Raw genomic sequence first — 14,864 nt, forward strand, 5'->3', positions numbered from 1 at the left:
GGCTTGCTGGTTCCGGCGGTAGAAGATCTCCTTGTAGTCGTCCATCCAGACCTCGGCCAGGCGCACCTGGTTCCGGGAGATCACCTGGGTGCCCTTGGGGAAGGTGTGGGGGCTCTTGGAGCGGAACACGTGGCCCACGACGGAGCAGGGGATGATCTCGACCTGTCCCCCGCACTGCCACACCTGCGGGGAAGCCACACCTGAGGCGGGGGGGTCCAGCCCCCGGGCCCCCCAACAGGGAGCTCCCTGGAGGTGCCTTTGAAGGTGACCCCCCGTCCTTACCCTGAAGGACATTTCCACGTTCTCACCCCCCCAAATCTCCATCTGGTCATCGTAGGAGCCGATGTGCTCAAAGTAGGACCTGGAGATGGCAAAGAGGCCACCTGCGAAGGTCGGAGACCTGGGGGGGCCAAAGAAGGGGTAAAACATAAATAAAAGGGCGGAAATCTGAGTTTTGGGACATCACAGCCCCAAAATCAGAGTTCCCCCCATCCAGCTGTGGTGGCTTTGGTGGACAGGCTGGGCCCGGCTGCTGGGAGGGGACAGAGGTGACAGCGTGACACGGAGGGGCTTCGCTGCCGGCTGGATTCAAAGTGAAAAGGGGATATTGTTACCAAAAACCTGTCGCCAAAAACAGGGGGAGGTCAGAGCTCGGTGCCCCAATCCCTCCTCCTGCTTCCCTAATCTTTTCCATCTGAGGCTGGAACAGAACCTCGCCTTTATTCAGGAGAAATAATAAACCCCAAGGATTCGCTGAGCTGCTGGAGACGAGGCAGCGCCGGGAGCCAAGCTCCCGGCTGGAGGTAAAAGGGGCCTTTATAGGGACAGGAGCGTCTCCCAGGTGACCTGTGCACAAAGCCAGCCCCGCGGCCGCGGTGGGGACGGGGCCAGCCGGGCTGTCCGGTGTCTCCCCGTGGGAGCACCCGGCTTGTCCTGGGGCAGCAGCGGAGAGGTGGGAAAATCACCCAGGCTTTCTCTGCATGTAAAATAGAGGGATAAAAAGAGGGATTTTGGTACAAGTCTAATCCGCAGGTGACTTGTGCTGCTGTGCCAGTGCGGGGGCACCTGGGCATGCGAGGGTGAGAAGGTACAGACAGCAATTAAATCCTTAATGAGAGACTCTGCCGGAGGCAATTGCAAGGTCCATCCCCCAAGCCTCAGGCGAGGTTTGTCCTCCACCACCCCCACAGCTCTGACCATGCCCGGGAACAAACCCCCTGAGATCCCTCATGCCAAGAATCCTCGGGGAAAACCCCACTGGGAAGGGGCAGCACCGCCCACCCGGAGGCACCAAAACCAAGGAAAACACCAATTCGTTGGAAAAAAAGAGCAAACCCAGCTGGATAACGAATCCCCCCGTGCTGGGCTTACTTGATGGGGAAGGTCTCATCCTTCCTGCGCTGCCTCTCCCGGGGGGGAACGACCTCCCAGCCGAAAGTCAGGCTCCAGTCGAAGTTGCCCCGGCTGTGCTGCTTCCCGTTCTGGACGGGCTTGGAGAACTCGAAGGTGTTGAGGTCGATGGTGGCGATGTCGGGGCTCACAACGGCCGTGGGCTCCTCGGCGATGCGGGACAGGAGCGGCTCCAGCCACCCATGGAAACACTCGCCTGGGACACGGGGCAGGGTTGGAGCGGGGCAGCCCCGCTCACAGCGCCCGGGAGCAGACACAGGAGTCACAGGGTGGGCACTCACAGTGGGCATCCAGGAAGGTCAGCACCTCCCCGCTGGCCACGCTGGCCCCCAGCAGCCGCGCCGTGATGAGCCCCTTGCGCTCCCGCTGCCGCACCACGCGCACGATCTGCAGCTGCTCCACGTAGCGATCCAGCTCCTCCTTCAGGTACTCTGCGGGCGGGAAGAGCATCCGGATCCATTGGAGAGGCAGGTGCCGGTCCCTGCATCCCATCCCATCCCATCCCATCCCATCCCATCCCATCCCATCCCATCCCCTGCTGCTCAGACCCTGCAGCCGGGTTTGGGTTCAGGGACACCTGAACCTTTGCCCCAAACCCAAGTGTATTTTTGGCTAAAGAAAATGAGTTTTATGAGGGAAACTCCCCCTCCCGTCTAATCCCTCTCTGGAGAGGGACAGGGAATGACAGGGTGAGGAGGTCGCACCCCTGTGCTTGAAGTGTCACCAGGACCAAGTTGTTTCTGAGGGAAGGGACAGCGGACATGGGTGACCAGAGGAACCCGGGATTTCCTGGCAGATGCAGCCAAGCCAGGAGCTGGAAATGGCCAAGTGAGAGCCGGGACCGCCGGAAAACCGTCCTGGGAAGGGGACCCGAGTCCAAGCCACGTCCAGCCACAGTGGGAGCCAAGTTCCCGGGCAATGAAGCCCCGCGGCACCGCGAGGTTGCTGCTGCTCGGGAACCCGCGGGCGGAAAGGGAGAATTTATCTGGGACAAGGGCGGAGTCCGCTCCTCCCAGCGCCCCGACACTGAACCCCGCTTTAATTAGCTCGGGGTGCTCATTAACGAGGGTTGCAGCTGGCTGGGGGTGGAGGTTTGTGGGGCACCCGGTTTGTCCCCAGGGCTGGGTTGACAGCGGTGCTGGGGAAGGGAAAATCCCGGAGGTGCTCCGGGGTGGGTGTGGAACGGGGAGCGGCTGTTGGGAGATCCCGGGATGTCGGGAGCCTGAGCCGCTTCTCCGAGCGGCTCAGAGCTGCTGCTTCCAGGCATGGAAAGGGGCTTGGCATCCCCTGCATCCTGCCCGGGCTCCCGCACCCCTCTGATCCCGCATCCTGCCAGGGATTCTGCCTCCCTCTGGTCCCCGAATCCCCCCACCGCTCCCTCACACCTCCCTGGGGCTCCTGCACCCCTCTGGCCCCACATCCCACCACGGCTCCTGCATCCCTCTGTGTCCCCGTGGCCCCCACCCACCATCCGTGCTGGCATCATCCACCAGGATGACCTCTCGGAGCAGCCGAGCCGGGGACGAGTGCAGGACGCTGTAGACTGTCCGGAGCAGGGTGGACCAGGCCTCGTTGTGGAACACGATGACCACGCTGGTGGTGGGGAGGGGGGGGCAGCGCTTGAACTTCTGGTCGATGCACCTGGGGGACAGAATGGGGGGGGGGGGGGGAGGGGGGGGGACGCCCGGCCGGCCCCCCCCCCCCCCCGATATCCTCCCCCAACCCCACAGCGGGGGAGCAGCTCTGGCCCCTCCGGACTCATCCCTGCTTTGATTCCCATTGATTTTGGTTGAGTGAGTCCCGCTCCCGGCCCCCGTGTCCCCTCTTTGTCACCGCTACACCTGCTAAGCACGGATAATCGCCTGCCGGCGCGGGGGGCTGGATTCCTCTATCCCTTTCAAGGCTTTTTCCATCCCGAATTCCCCCCGTGTCTCCCCCATCCCACCCCCCCGCGCGGGCAGGGCTGGGGGGGCCCCGCTTTAATCCGGCAGCCCCTGGCCGAGGGCAGGCGGGGAAATCTCTGGAGTTTCCCCTTTTCCCTGCCCCCCTGCCCCAGCGGGGTCCGAGGCTGTTCCACTCGGATGAGAAAAGAAAAAGTCTGACCACTGGAAAAAAGGAGGGAGAGAGGGGAAAGGCGGGGAGGTGCCGGAGCCACCAAGCAGGTACAGGGACACACAAAGAGCCTGTTGCTACTAAACCCACCCCCAAGGGGCCAAAAATAGGGAAAAATAAGAATAAATAAATGCATATTTTTCATCTCTGCCTTCATTCAATCCCCTGCCAGTGCTGGCTGACGTGCTGGCCCAAACCTGCTTTAATTTCCTCCTAAATTTAAGGGAGTAAGCGGCCAGATTTAAGTAAGTGCCCATTTTTAAGTGGCCCCGGGGGCGCTTGGGCCCGGCTCTCACTCGGGGGGGCGGCTGTCGGGGCCCAGCGCCCGCTGCAGGGAGATGCGGTCGCTGGCGAAGGCGTTGAAGCAATGCTTCTCATAGCCCCGCTCCTTCTCCTTCGTCTCCTCGGGCGTCCAGCGATCCTTCTTGAAGGCTTTTCCGTCGGCCCCGGGGCTGGCGGGGTCCTGGGGCGGCCTCTCCATGAGCGGCCGCAGCTCGGCCGCGGTGTAGACGCCGGGCAGGCAGGAGCGGGCGCTGGGCAGCGGCTCCGGCGGCGGTTCCGGGGCCCCGATCTGCAGCCGCGGCATCGAGTCCCGCAGGTCCCGCACGGCGCCCAGCATCAGGTCCAGCACCTGGTCCTTGCCCTGCACGATGTTCCTCAGCCACGGCTCCTCGCCCGGGTCCTTGCGCCCCACGTCCTTCTGCAGGATGAAGAGGAACAGGACGAAGACGGCGCCCGCCAAGGCCACCTTCAAGGGGCTGTAGCGGCGGCGGAACAGCCTCATTTTGGGGTTTTGGGGGGGGGTTTGGAGTGTTCTCCGGCCTGGGATGGGGGTTCAGGGATGTGGGGGCTCGGGGAGCATCACGATGCGCTGCTCTGCTCCAGCGACCTGGGGGAAGGAGAAACACCTGCAGTTAATTCCTGGGCTGGATGTGCTGATCCCACTGATGTCAAAACAGAATATATGGTACTTGAGACATACTGTATTGCACTTAGAATAGATTCTATTGTACTTAAAGCGGAATATGTAAATATGCAAATATGTAAATATATAAATATATAAATATATAAATATATAAATATATAAATATATGAATATATAAATATATAAATCAAGGCATGGAACAGTTTGGGTTGGAAAGGACCTTAAAGACCATCCAGTCCAACCCCGTGCCACGAGCGGGGACCTCCCACTACACAAAAACTCAAGTTATTAATAACAAACAATAATAAATTAATACAATAGCAATGTAATATATTAATATATCGACATAGTAATGCAATATCAGTAACATATTAACGCATCAATATCGCAATACAATATTAGTAATATATTAATACAGTCATATAATATTAGCAATATGTTAATATAAAGTCAGGCACAAGCAATACCTGTAAAATTCATTCCCTCCCCAGCCCTTCCAGCCCCTAAACCCATCCCAAAATTAAAGCACCAAGAAAAGTGCGGGTTAATAAATGCCGGAGGATGTGCCGGACCCCCCCCCCCCCCCCCGGGCCCCCCCCCCCCCCCCCAAAGTTTCTCCTGGGTCTGATCCAGAGGCTGCAGCCTCCCCCCGCCACCACTCCTCGCGCGCCAAAGTTAACACAGAGCCAGAAATTTGCCAAAATATTTTTGGCCGCTGGGAAAAAGCCTTTTCCTGGGCATTTTCCTGCCTGCGAAGGAAAACTCGAGCAGACCCTGCAGAGCTCCGGGTTCGGCCGGGTTGGAGCAGCAGGTTCGGTGTCCGATGCCGTGTCCGGTGCTGCGGCCACTGGGAGCTCGGCGCCAGCTCCCAAATTTTCCCCGGGATCCGTCGGAGGCTCTGAGCTTCCCACCACCCCCAAACTTCCCGCGGCTCCTCTTTGTGAGCCGCGGCCGCCGGAGCATGGACGAGCCCGGCGGGATCCATTCACCGCCATCTCCTCCTCCTCCTCCTCCTCCTCCACTTTGGGGTTCCCCCCCCTTCCCTTGATTCCTTTTTTCCCTTTTCTTTTCATTCTCTTGGAAATGGGGCGGGGAAGGGCACCTGCCACAACTTCAAGGGCGAGGAAGTTTGGGTTGGGGAGGAGGGTCCCCGGGGTCCCCGCTTTGAGCGCCGCGGGATCAAAGCCGGACCACGCTCCACTGCCAAGGGCGCGCGGCCCCATCCAGCGGCTCCACGGAAAAGCAGAATCAGGGAAAAAACATCAATCCCCTCGTATTTTCTGCCATTTCCTCGGAATTCCTGCCCGCAGCTGAGCGAAGGTGCCCCCACCCCACCCCACCCGTGCCCCTGAGCACCGAGGTTTTCATCGCAGGGCGCTGCCGTGCAAGGCGGGAGAGGGGAAAGCAACGGATTTTGGGGGAAAATCCCCCGTTTCCATTATCCGCGCATCTCTCGGAGTTTCCTTCCTGCCACGTTGCTAACGAAGCTCGTTAGGTGTCGGTGCTAATTAACCCCAGAGGGACACTCAGGTGTGCAGGGGGGCGCCGGTTGTGCACAACAAGAGCGGCCGCTCCCGGGGGGCCCCAACCCCCTCCCCAAAAGGGCAAAAAACCCCAACTACAAGTTAAAACCCCCTCCCCAAAAGGGCAAAAAACCCAAATACAAATTAAAAAATCCCCCCCCAAAAGACCGGGGTGGATTTGGCACAGAGCCCCAGTGGGAGCTCCTGGTGCACCTGCGCCCTCTGCTCCAGGCCCCGCAAACTCCCAGCTGGATTCTGCTCCATCCCGTCCAGCCCATCCCGAGAATCCCGTGTGCTGGCCCTGCACCCTCGAAAAACAACATGAGAATGACCCAGTAGAGCCTGCTGGGGTCAGAAAAGGGGGAAAAGGGGTTTGGTGGGAATTCGAGGAGCATCCCCCGGTGGTGTGGGAGCGAGGGATGGTGGGAAGAGGTGGAAATCGAGAGATCCTCGTGGAGGAAAAAAAGGAAAAAGAAGAACAAGTGAATGACACCGAAACTGCCGCAGGCGAGGTGGCCACGGGCTCCACGTGGCAGCGAGCCACGGTGACATCGGGAGTGGCAGGGACGGGGAAAAGCCAGGAGCGGGAAGTGGGGCGCAGCAAGGGAAAGCCGGGGTTGTTCCCGGTGGGATTCAGTTCCAGTGTGAGGAACTGGATGTGCTGGGGAGTGCGAGGGGCACGAGCTCACAGGAAGCAGATTCCTGTCGGGCTCCCCCCGTCCAGGTGCTGCCCTCATCCCTTGGGATGAGCCCCAGGGGTCCTGGACCCGCTCCCGGTGGTGTGGGATGGGAGCCACGGGGGATGGGGGTGTGTGAGGGTCTCTGCCCCGACAGGGGTTCTGGGGTACTCCGTGGGGCTGACGGGGGCCGGGTCCTCCCTCTGCCCTGCCAGGAACTGCCACAGGCCCTGGAGCCGCTGGGCTGCTCGAGGGGCTCCATCCGGACCCCCCCCACCCCGGGGAGCTCCATCCCAGAACCACCTAAACCCCCTTGCACGGAGGGGCCTCTGCAGCGGGACCCCCGAGCACCCAACCCCCAGGAGGAGCCCTCACCAGGACCACCCTGCTCCCGTTCCCCCGGGGCGAGCCCTCCTCACCGGGAGCCTCCTGTCTCCCTTGCCTGGAGGGGGTGGGCCACAGCAGGACCTCCAGACTCCCTCCCCGTGGTGGGGGGCTCCGCACCGGGACCACCGGGACCCCTTCGCCCAGCGCAAGGACTTCACACCGGGACCCCCGGGCCCCCTTACCGCAGAGGGGGGCGCCGCACCGAGACCCCCGGGACCACCGGACCCCCTTTCCCTGGGGCGAGGGCTGCGCACCGGGACCCCGGGACCCCCTTCCCCGGCAAGGGCTCGGCCCTGGGACCCGCAGACCCGCTTACAGCTGAGGGGGGCTCAGCAGCGGGACCCCCGTCCTGTCCTGTCCTGTCCTGTCCCGTCCCGTCCCCTCTCCTCCCCTCTCACCGGCTCCACGGCGGCTGCGGGGCCGCAGGTGCGTCCGGGCGGGGCGGAGCCACCTGCGCTACCTGTTCCCCGCCCCCCGGGACAGGTGCACGGGCCGGGGCCGCCGCGGTCCTAAAGCCGCCTGTCCCGGGGAAAACGCCGGGTCCTAGAGGTGCCGGTCAGGGAACAACGCCGGGTGCTGGTGCCACCCACCGGCCCCGCGCCTGAAATGGGGGTGCCGTGCTGGGGACCAGTAAATGCCTGGCACTGGGGACACTGGGAGCCTCAGGGACCTATAGAGGTTACAGGCTGTGAGCCCAGGTGTGCTGGGACCAGTAAGGGAGTGGCACTGGGCGTGCTGGGAGCCACAGGGATTTATGGAGGTCCCAAGGTCATGACCTCAGGAGTGCTGGGACCAGTAAGCGCCCGGCGCTGGGGGTGATGGGAGCAGCACGGGAAAACCCCCGGGCCCGGGCGGGCCCCATCATCCAGCCGAGGATTTTCCTTTGGCTCCGGCGCTGCGCGGAGGATTTGGGAGATTTGAGCAGGAGCAGAGCGAGGATTAATCGGGATTATTGGGATATTCGCTGGAATATTAACTGGCTTACAGGGGATGAGGTCTCCGGGGCACAAACACCCCTCAGCCGCAAATTAAAGCGCTAATGAGCTGGAATAAGGCGTGAGGGGAAACTGAGGCACCGCCTGGAGCCAACCCTCGGCCCCCCCGAGCCCCCCGGGGCCTCCATCGCCCTCCTCGGGGCTTTTCCGAGTTCGGAGCCGCCGCTCTCGCCCATTTCATTTCCTGCTTCGGAAGTTTCGCTCTTCGCTCAAAACCCGAAGGGGAAATTCCCTCCCCCAAATTTGCTGCTGCTCGACTTTCGGGCAGCCGCCACTGTCAGCTCGATGTCACCGCGGCCACCGGGCAGGGCCAGGACAGTCCCCACCACGGTAAGTCACTTTTGGGGGGAAATTAGAAGGGTTTTGGGGTCCACGCCGGGCTGGGCCGTGGGGATGGGATTTTGGGTGCCCTGAACCCGCCCCGTTCCCCCCCGCCGGGTTCCGCCCCTCGCAGCCGCTCCACCAACCCCGCAAATGGGGAGTTTTGTGCTCCCAAATTGCTGCTTTTAATTGCAGTTTGGGAGAGGCTTTTTCGGGACATGAAAAATCTCCTGCTGTAGCTTCGTCCTGGTGGCACCAATCCGGGGAAATGAGGAGGAGCTGAGTCCCGAAAAGCCCCAGCAGGGATGGAGTGAAATCCATAACAAAATCTTCCCAGGCTTGTTAGGGAGTGACGGCTCCGGGTCACGCTCCAATTAATAATTAATTGGCGTCTTTCTATACAACTCTCAGGCAAAATAAAACTTGAATTAGAGGTGGAGTTTGCTGCCTCGGGGGGTGAAAAATATGTTCGGTTTTAAGGTTTTAAGGAGCAGAGGAACCCCAAAGAGCCAGAACTGGGGCGAAGTTTTCCCTCGGTGTGGGGCGAGCACCGAAATTCCCTGCGCTGGGAGCAAACCTTACCATTGCCTCTGAGGTTTTCCTTGCTCCAGGTGCATTTCCCTCGGGATTTCTGCCCTTCATCCCTCCCGGGGAATCCACAGCGTCGGAGGCGGCTCCATCCAGCCCTCCAGCCAAACCCCTAATTTGAGCCAGAGTTTAAATTGAACGCCGAGCTGAAACTTTCAGCGCTGAGCGGCAGCAAACCTGGAGGAGCTGACAGGAAGCCAGGCTGATTTGCATATTTATGCTAATTAAGATCGCACGAACCTTTCAGATCCCCTTTGCAGATGGTTTGCAGATTTGTGCCCAGCTTTGGGTTTATTTATTTTTTCGCCCAGTAATAATTGGTGCAAGATGGGGAAGCTGGGAAGTTTAATCTGTAATAAAGCAGGGACAAGCGTAGGGAGCACAATTTTCCTCCGTAATGACAATATTTGGTTAATTGGTACTGGGTGGGCCTGAGCTGGGTGGTGCTTCCCGGGGTATTTTTGGGAGGAGAAGGGGCTGAGCAGCTCAAAAAAAGGGAATTGTGTCCCCACCCTTGGATGTCGTTCCTTGGATGGATTTGTAGTTGGGGTTTTTTTTTTCTCTCGTGCCCAAAAAATCCAATCCTTTGGTACTGAGTTGGAAATACAGCTTTTTCCAGGTAGGTTTTTTCACTGAATGGGATTTTTGGGTTGTTTGGAGCTCGCAGAAGCTGTGGGGGAGAGGTGGAAAAGCCCAGCTTGGCTCTTCTTAGGAAGATCCACTTCCCTTTCCTTTTTTTATCTGTATAAATTATGAGAGAACCGGGAATGCTCCTTTCTGTGCAATCCCACACACCCACAGCACCCGGGATCTCGAGGTACCGGCAGCACCAGATCCTCGGGCTGGCCCTGGCAGCTCCTCACTGCCTGTGCATAACGCCAGTTATCAGTGGATGATTATTATTATGATTATTAATTATTATTACCATTAACAGGTGGTCGTTCCCTCTCCTCTCTCCTGCCCAGGTGTGAGGGAGATGGAGGAGCTGTTCCTGCAGCTCTGGGCGGAGGTGGCCAGGCTGCAGGAGCTGTGCTCGGAGCAGGGGAGGCTCCTCCAGAGGCTGAGGGCCAGGAAGGGGCCAGTCCTGGGTGAGTGGGGCCTGCAGTGTCCCCAGAGCGCACATTTGGGCTGGCAGGGCCGTTCCCACCTCTATCCCGGTGCCTGCAGGAAGCTCCCGCGGGAAGGGCGGTGGGGTGAAGGGGCTTTGAGCAGGAGCGAGCCCTGAGCCCATCGTGGCTTTTGGCTCTCGCTGCTCAGGGACACTCCTGGTCCTGGGACCATCACTGGGAGGGGGTGGGAGCTGGGGCTGGGGGAGGATCCGCAGCCCAGAAAACACCCAGAACCCCCTGGTTTTCCAAGGATTCCTCCTTCCCATACTCTCCTGTTCCCCCCAAACACTCACATCACTCCCACGGGGTCTGGCACCATTTTCCCAACCATAAAATGGGAATTTTGTGGCCAGGAGGGTTCGGTTTGGACAAAGCTGTGCTGGGAAAATGCAGCCTCCCTGCCCTGGGGCTCCCTCCTGTCCACCTGTGTCCTTCCAGGACCTAAACCAAAGCCTTTCCTGGGATGAGCCTGGAGTTTGGGGGCCCAGGGATGTCCCGGTCTCCTGAGGGAGCTGATGCTCCTCCAGCCCTCCCTGGTTGTCCTCAGTGTCCTTTCTCTGCTGGCCCAGGCTCCAGAGGAGACAGGGGAGCTCTGCCAGCCCGGGGGTTCCCCAAGCCCAGCAGGAAAATGGGGCAGTGGAAAGGGAAAACAAACCCTTCAGATTGCCAGGAGTGACCCCTCTGCCTCGCTCTGTCCCGAAGACATCCCGGTGTCGCTGCCCATCCAGTGCACGGAGGACGCGGTGACGGGGGAAGGCCAGAGGTCACCTGAGAGCCACCAAAACCACCCAGGGGCTCCGACATCCTCCGCATCCAACCTGGAGGGCTCTGCTCATCCCATGGAACAGCCCCAGGCCGCCAGCAGGCTCCCCCTGAGCCCTGGGAACAGCGTTGGAACCGGAGGCGCCGCAGCTTTTGGCAGCACCGAGGGGGAGAAGGGGGATGTGCCCACCTGGATGAGGACCTGGATCCTCCCTGTCCCCCGGGAAGGAGGGAGAGCTCCCTGCAGCCCACGGGGCTTGGAGACACTAAATCCAGGGGCTGAGGGCTCCTTCCTAAATCTTCTGGACCTCTATGAAGCCCCAGAAGTGCTTGAGAGGGAAGATGCTCCCAGGGACGGGGCTCTCCCTGTGGAGGCTCCGGTGGAGATCCGAGGGCCTGTGAAGGTAATTCGGGAGGCTGGAGGGAGCTGCGGCATCAGGGACTCTTCATCCTCCTCTCCATCAGTCCCGGACCCACGGGAAGTGTGGCAGAGTGGGGTTATTGCCCTAAAAAGTCTCTGGGCACCCAATTTTCTGGTTCCCAGGGGAATTGGGTACAGAAATCCCCCGGGGTCCCAGCCAGGACGTCCCTCCTGTGATCCTGGCGGAGGCTTTGAGGATCCCCTGGAGGAGTCAGCTGGGGGAAAAGCTCTCTCAGTCTCCTTTGGGTCTTCCAGTTAAACAGCTCTGAAGTATTTCCTTCCTTCTCCCGGATCTCTCCACCCCAAAACACATTTCCAAACCATTCCAAATGATTCCTGTCCTTCTGAAAGGACTTTTAAAGACCTCCTGATCTCTGGCCCCTCAGTCCTCCTGGTGAACCTTCACTGCAGTCCCAGGTCCCTGGGATGCCAAACCCATTTTCTTTCATTCCTTTTCCTAAATGAAGCCCTTAACAATTCTTCCATGGCTTCAGGGGCTGGGTATTCCCGGGGTTAACTCCTGATTTTGGGCCGTATTTGGGAGGGAGTTTTTTAAGGAGAAGGGGGAAGTGGGGCCGTGTCTGTCTGGGGAGGCCCCAAGGGGCCCTATCAGCACCCAAAGGACAACGGCACAGGGACAAGTGACAAATGGGCTCCAGTTTGCTGCTCAAAGCCAATTTTCCTCCTGGTTTGGCTCATTGGAAGCGCTGGGGAGGCTCGGGAGCCACGTGGGCATGGGATTGTCCTGTGGAATTGATGGAGGGTGGAGCGAGGGGCGGCTCGAGCTCCCCCAGGCTCCAGCCCAGCCCTGTTGGGCACAAAAAGGTCGGGTTCTGGGGGCTGCCCCAGGCCGCTCCTGGGGGTCTCTCTGTCCCAAATCCCTCTTTTCCTTGCAGACGTCCTGGACTCCGGGCTGGGCGCTGGAGGAGGGAACGCTCGGGTCTGGCCCTGCCTGCGAGGCCGCTCCGGCCTGTGACCTGCGCCAGGAGATCTTCCCCCCGGATGCAGCGGGACACGCGGAGTATTTGAGCCACATTTTGGCCCACCTGGAGTAGGACTTGTCTTCCCTATGGGAAATTCATGGATTTGTACCTTGACCCACGGGACGGGCTCTGGACATTCCCAAGCTGGACTTGGTGGCCTTGGAGGGCTCTTCCAGCCCTGGGGCTCTGTGGCTGATGAGGATCCTGGGATCCTGCTGCTGGTTTGGGCTGGGAGCAGTTTCCACCTTCCTCGTCCTCCATGCGGAATTTGGATCACCTCGGGTGTGTTTTGGGTTACTGATCTCCGTGGATATCGAAGCGGATCCCATCCTGGGCTCTGGAGGTGTGAGGGGGAGCTGCAGCTCCCGGGAAAAGGGAATTCCTCAAAATTTGCCTTTGACTGAGTGGAAAGGAGTCTTCCATAAATAGTTAGGGATGTCTGGAAAGGCACATTGGCTTTTTCTGAGAGTTTGGAGGGTTGAGTGGGAGAATCTCAAGGTTTTTGGGGTCACTAAGAATTATTTTAATTAATTAACAGTAATTTGGGTGTTTTATGGCACTTCCATCAGTGGTATCCAGGTGTTTCCAATAGGAATTCACTGCAGAAGTGGGGAATTGAGGCACAAAGCATGGACCAGCTCCAAATCCCTCTTTTCTTTGGGAAAAATCCCATCTCAGGCCTTTCTATTTTGCACGTTTCTCCCAAAGTGGATTTGGCATCTCCTGTTTGAGGAAACTTGTGTTGAAACGGAGAGCCAGGATCTCCTCTAATTCCAGGCATCGGGAATAATTGGGATCTCCAGCTCCAACATCTCCTCTTTGGCAGCACAGAGCAGTCAGGAGTGACGTTTCTTCCTCAAAACGGAGCCACTTTAATGGATTTACTCGTGACAGAGCTCTGCGTGTCCCCAGGGTCCCCGGAGCCACTTTCCAAGACAAATCCCACAACTCCTTTCCCTGCATCTGCAGCTTTGACCTTGGATTCTCCATCCATGGGGATACTGGAGCTGCTTCCAGCCCTGGGTAGAACCGAGGCCTTTATTTCCCTGAAAATGGGTTTTTGCTGGATTTTCTCGGGATTTTCTCAAGGTTTTCTCCACATCCCAGTGAACTTTCCCACCACCGCCTCCTGCTCCAAGTTTCCTTCTGTGGCTCCTCAGATTAACCGGGATTATTTGATGGGGTTTTATGCTCTTCTTAGGGGAGAAACCCTCGTTTCCCAGGCGAGTCCCTGGAAGCCGCAGATCCCAAAGGCGGAGCAAAGAACCCATCGATTCATTCCCATGGATTGGTACCAAATCACCACAGCCACCCGGAATGGCCGGAAGGAGAATCCAGCCGGGCTCCCCTCGCCTGGAGAGCGTGGCCGGGAAGTTGAATTCCCAAAGCAGGAGCGTGGATGGTTTTCCTCAGGAGTCAAAGCCGCCAGCACGGGGCTGGTGCGGCTCCACAGTGCCCAAAATCCTGTGGAAAATCCCACTGGGAGCGTTTGGAGTGAGCCACGAGGGAATTTTGGGCTGATCCTCCATCCCTAGCGAGCCGGGAGGGACAATGATGGACGCTCCACACACCTGGCCTCTCTCGAGGACATTTTTAGCTGTGGGGGTGATTAATCCCCCCCTCCCAGCTGGTCCCCAGGGACACGGAGCTTCCTTTTTGGATGCAGCCCTCTCCAGGGCAGGAATGTGCCTCTGCCTCCGAAATAACTTTAATTGCAGGGTGCTGGTGGGGCCGTGGGTGGGGTGTGGTTGTTGAGGCCAGGTTGGGCTCCAGGTGGGTGGGAGTCGTTTTGGGAAAGGCAGGAGCTGGGCGAGGGCAGATTCCCATAAGGAGAAGTTGGAAAATCAGTATTGGGTGAAAGCTGGGCCAGGAGAACTTGGGGATGAGGGTGTCCCGCTCCAAGCGGGGATGGAACCGGCCACAGCGCTCCTGGGGAAACCACGGCAGCAAAAACGCAGCTGGAAACGGCATTTTGGGTGGGAAATGTTCATTTTTGAGGGTTTCTAAATTCGGGTCTGGGCCGTGGGAGGGGCAAGGGGCTGCCCAGGTGCCGGGCGTGTCCTGACACCGAGCTCTGGGCACTAATCCCAAAACACCCCCAGATTCCAGCACCCAACTCCTCTGGGGCCACATTTTCAGAGGAGACAAAAGAAATGAGGGTGGGGCAGGGCGGGATTTCATCCCTCTAATGGGAGACTGAGGAAAAAGGGAAATTTCCTGCCCAGGAACAGCACTTCTCTTAAGGAAAAACTCTCTGCTGTGGCTGTCCCAAACCTCCTGGGAACTGCCATTGGAAATGAGGGAGAGGGGGATCATCTCTCCCCCCATCTGCAGCAGGAGCCCATCTGTGCCACCAGCGAGGATGGGAAGTCATTCATGACTCTGTTAATTAATAACTGACCCTCGATTTTCATCCCTCATTAAAGGAAGGGAAATGTTCCGTGATCCCGTTGTGTTTGGGCACGAGCTCAAGGAGGCAGAGACTGGAAAATGGGATAAAAAAATGTGCATTTCCGAGCAATTCAGTGACTTCCAAGTGTTGTTTTTGGAAGAGTTTTAGGTGACAGCTCAACCCTCCCAAATTTCTGAGCCTTTCCTGCTGGGACAAGGGGCTTTTTGGGGAGCAAAGGGCCAGGTTTGGCCTCAGTGGG

The 14,864-nt window shown here is 58.9% G+C and overlaps 2 protein-coding genes across 4 annotated transcripts in view; one reads left to right on the top strand and one right to left on the bottom strand.

Annotated features, from left to right (window-relative positions):
- GALNT6 (polypeptide N-acetylgalactosaminyltransferase 6) overlaps positions 1-7,516 on the bottom strand; it is an 8,828-nt gene extending 1,312 nt beyond the window's left edge. The window contains exons 1-7 of the mRNA XM_042020606.1: positions 7,433-7,516; positions 3,819-4,411; positions 2,879-3,051; positions 1,692-1,841; positions 1,372-1,606; positions 283-400; positions 4-183 (exon numbers count right to left, since the gene is read on the bottom strand). Coding sequence (XP_041876540.1) covers positions 4-183; positions 283-400; positions 1,372-1,606; positions 1,692-1,841; positions 2,879-3,051; positions 3,819-4,306 — 1,344 coding nt within the window. The 5' untranslated portion in view covers positions 4,307-4,411; positions 7,433-7,516. The remainder of the gene's footprint in view (positions 1-3; positions 184-282; positions 401-1,371; positions 1,607-1,691; positions 1,842-2,878; positions 3,052-3,818; positions 4,412-7,432) is intronic.
- Positions 7,517-7,573: 57 nt separating this feature from the next.
- Positions 7,574-14,734, top strand: LOC121660975. 3 transcript variants are annotated; one of them, XM_042020600.1, is made up of 4 exons: positions 7,577-8,359; positions 9,873-10,026; positions 10,750-11,213; positions 12,127-14,734. In XM_042020600.1, exons 1-4 carry the CDS (start codon positions 8,315-8,317, stop codon positions 12,283-12,285), a joined length of 822 nt encoding a protein of 273 aa, XP_041876534.1. In that variant the 5' UTR covers positions 7,577-8,314; the 3' UTR covers positions 12,286-14,734. The 3 variants fall into 3 exon arrangements, with proteins under 3 accessions (XP_041876532.1, XP_041876533.1, XP_041876534.1); XM_042020598.1 differs by having other exon boundaries at positions 7,574-8,359; positions 10,750-14,734; XM_042020599.1 differs by having other exon boundaries at positions 7,574-8,359; positions 9,904-10,026; positions 10,750-14,734.
- The last annotated feature ends 130 nt before the right edge of the window (positions 14,735-14,864 follow it).

This window comes from Corvus kubaryi, unplaced genomic scaffold (genome assembly GCF_017639235.1).
Source record: "Corvus kubaryi isolate FWS band 111438036 unplaced genomic scaffold, C.kubaryi_AGA036_p1.0 37027, whole genome shotgun sequence".
Lineage (NCBI taxonomy): Eukaryota > Metazoa > Chordata > Aves > Passeriformes > Corvidae > Corvus > Corvus kubaryi.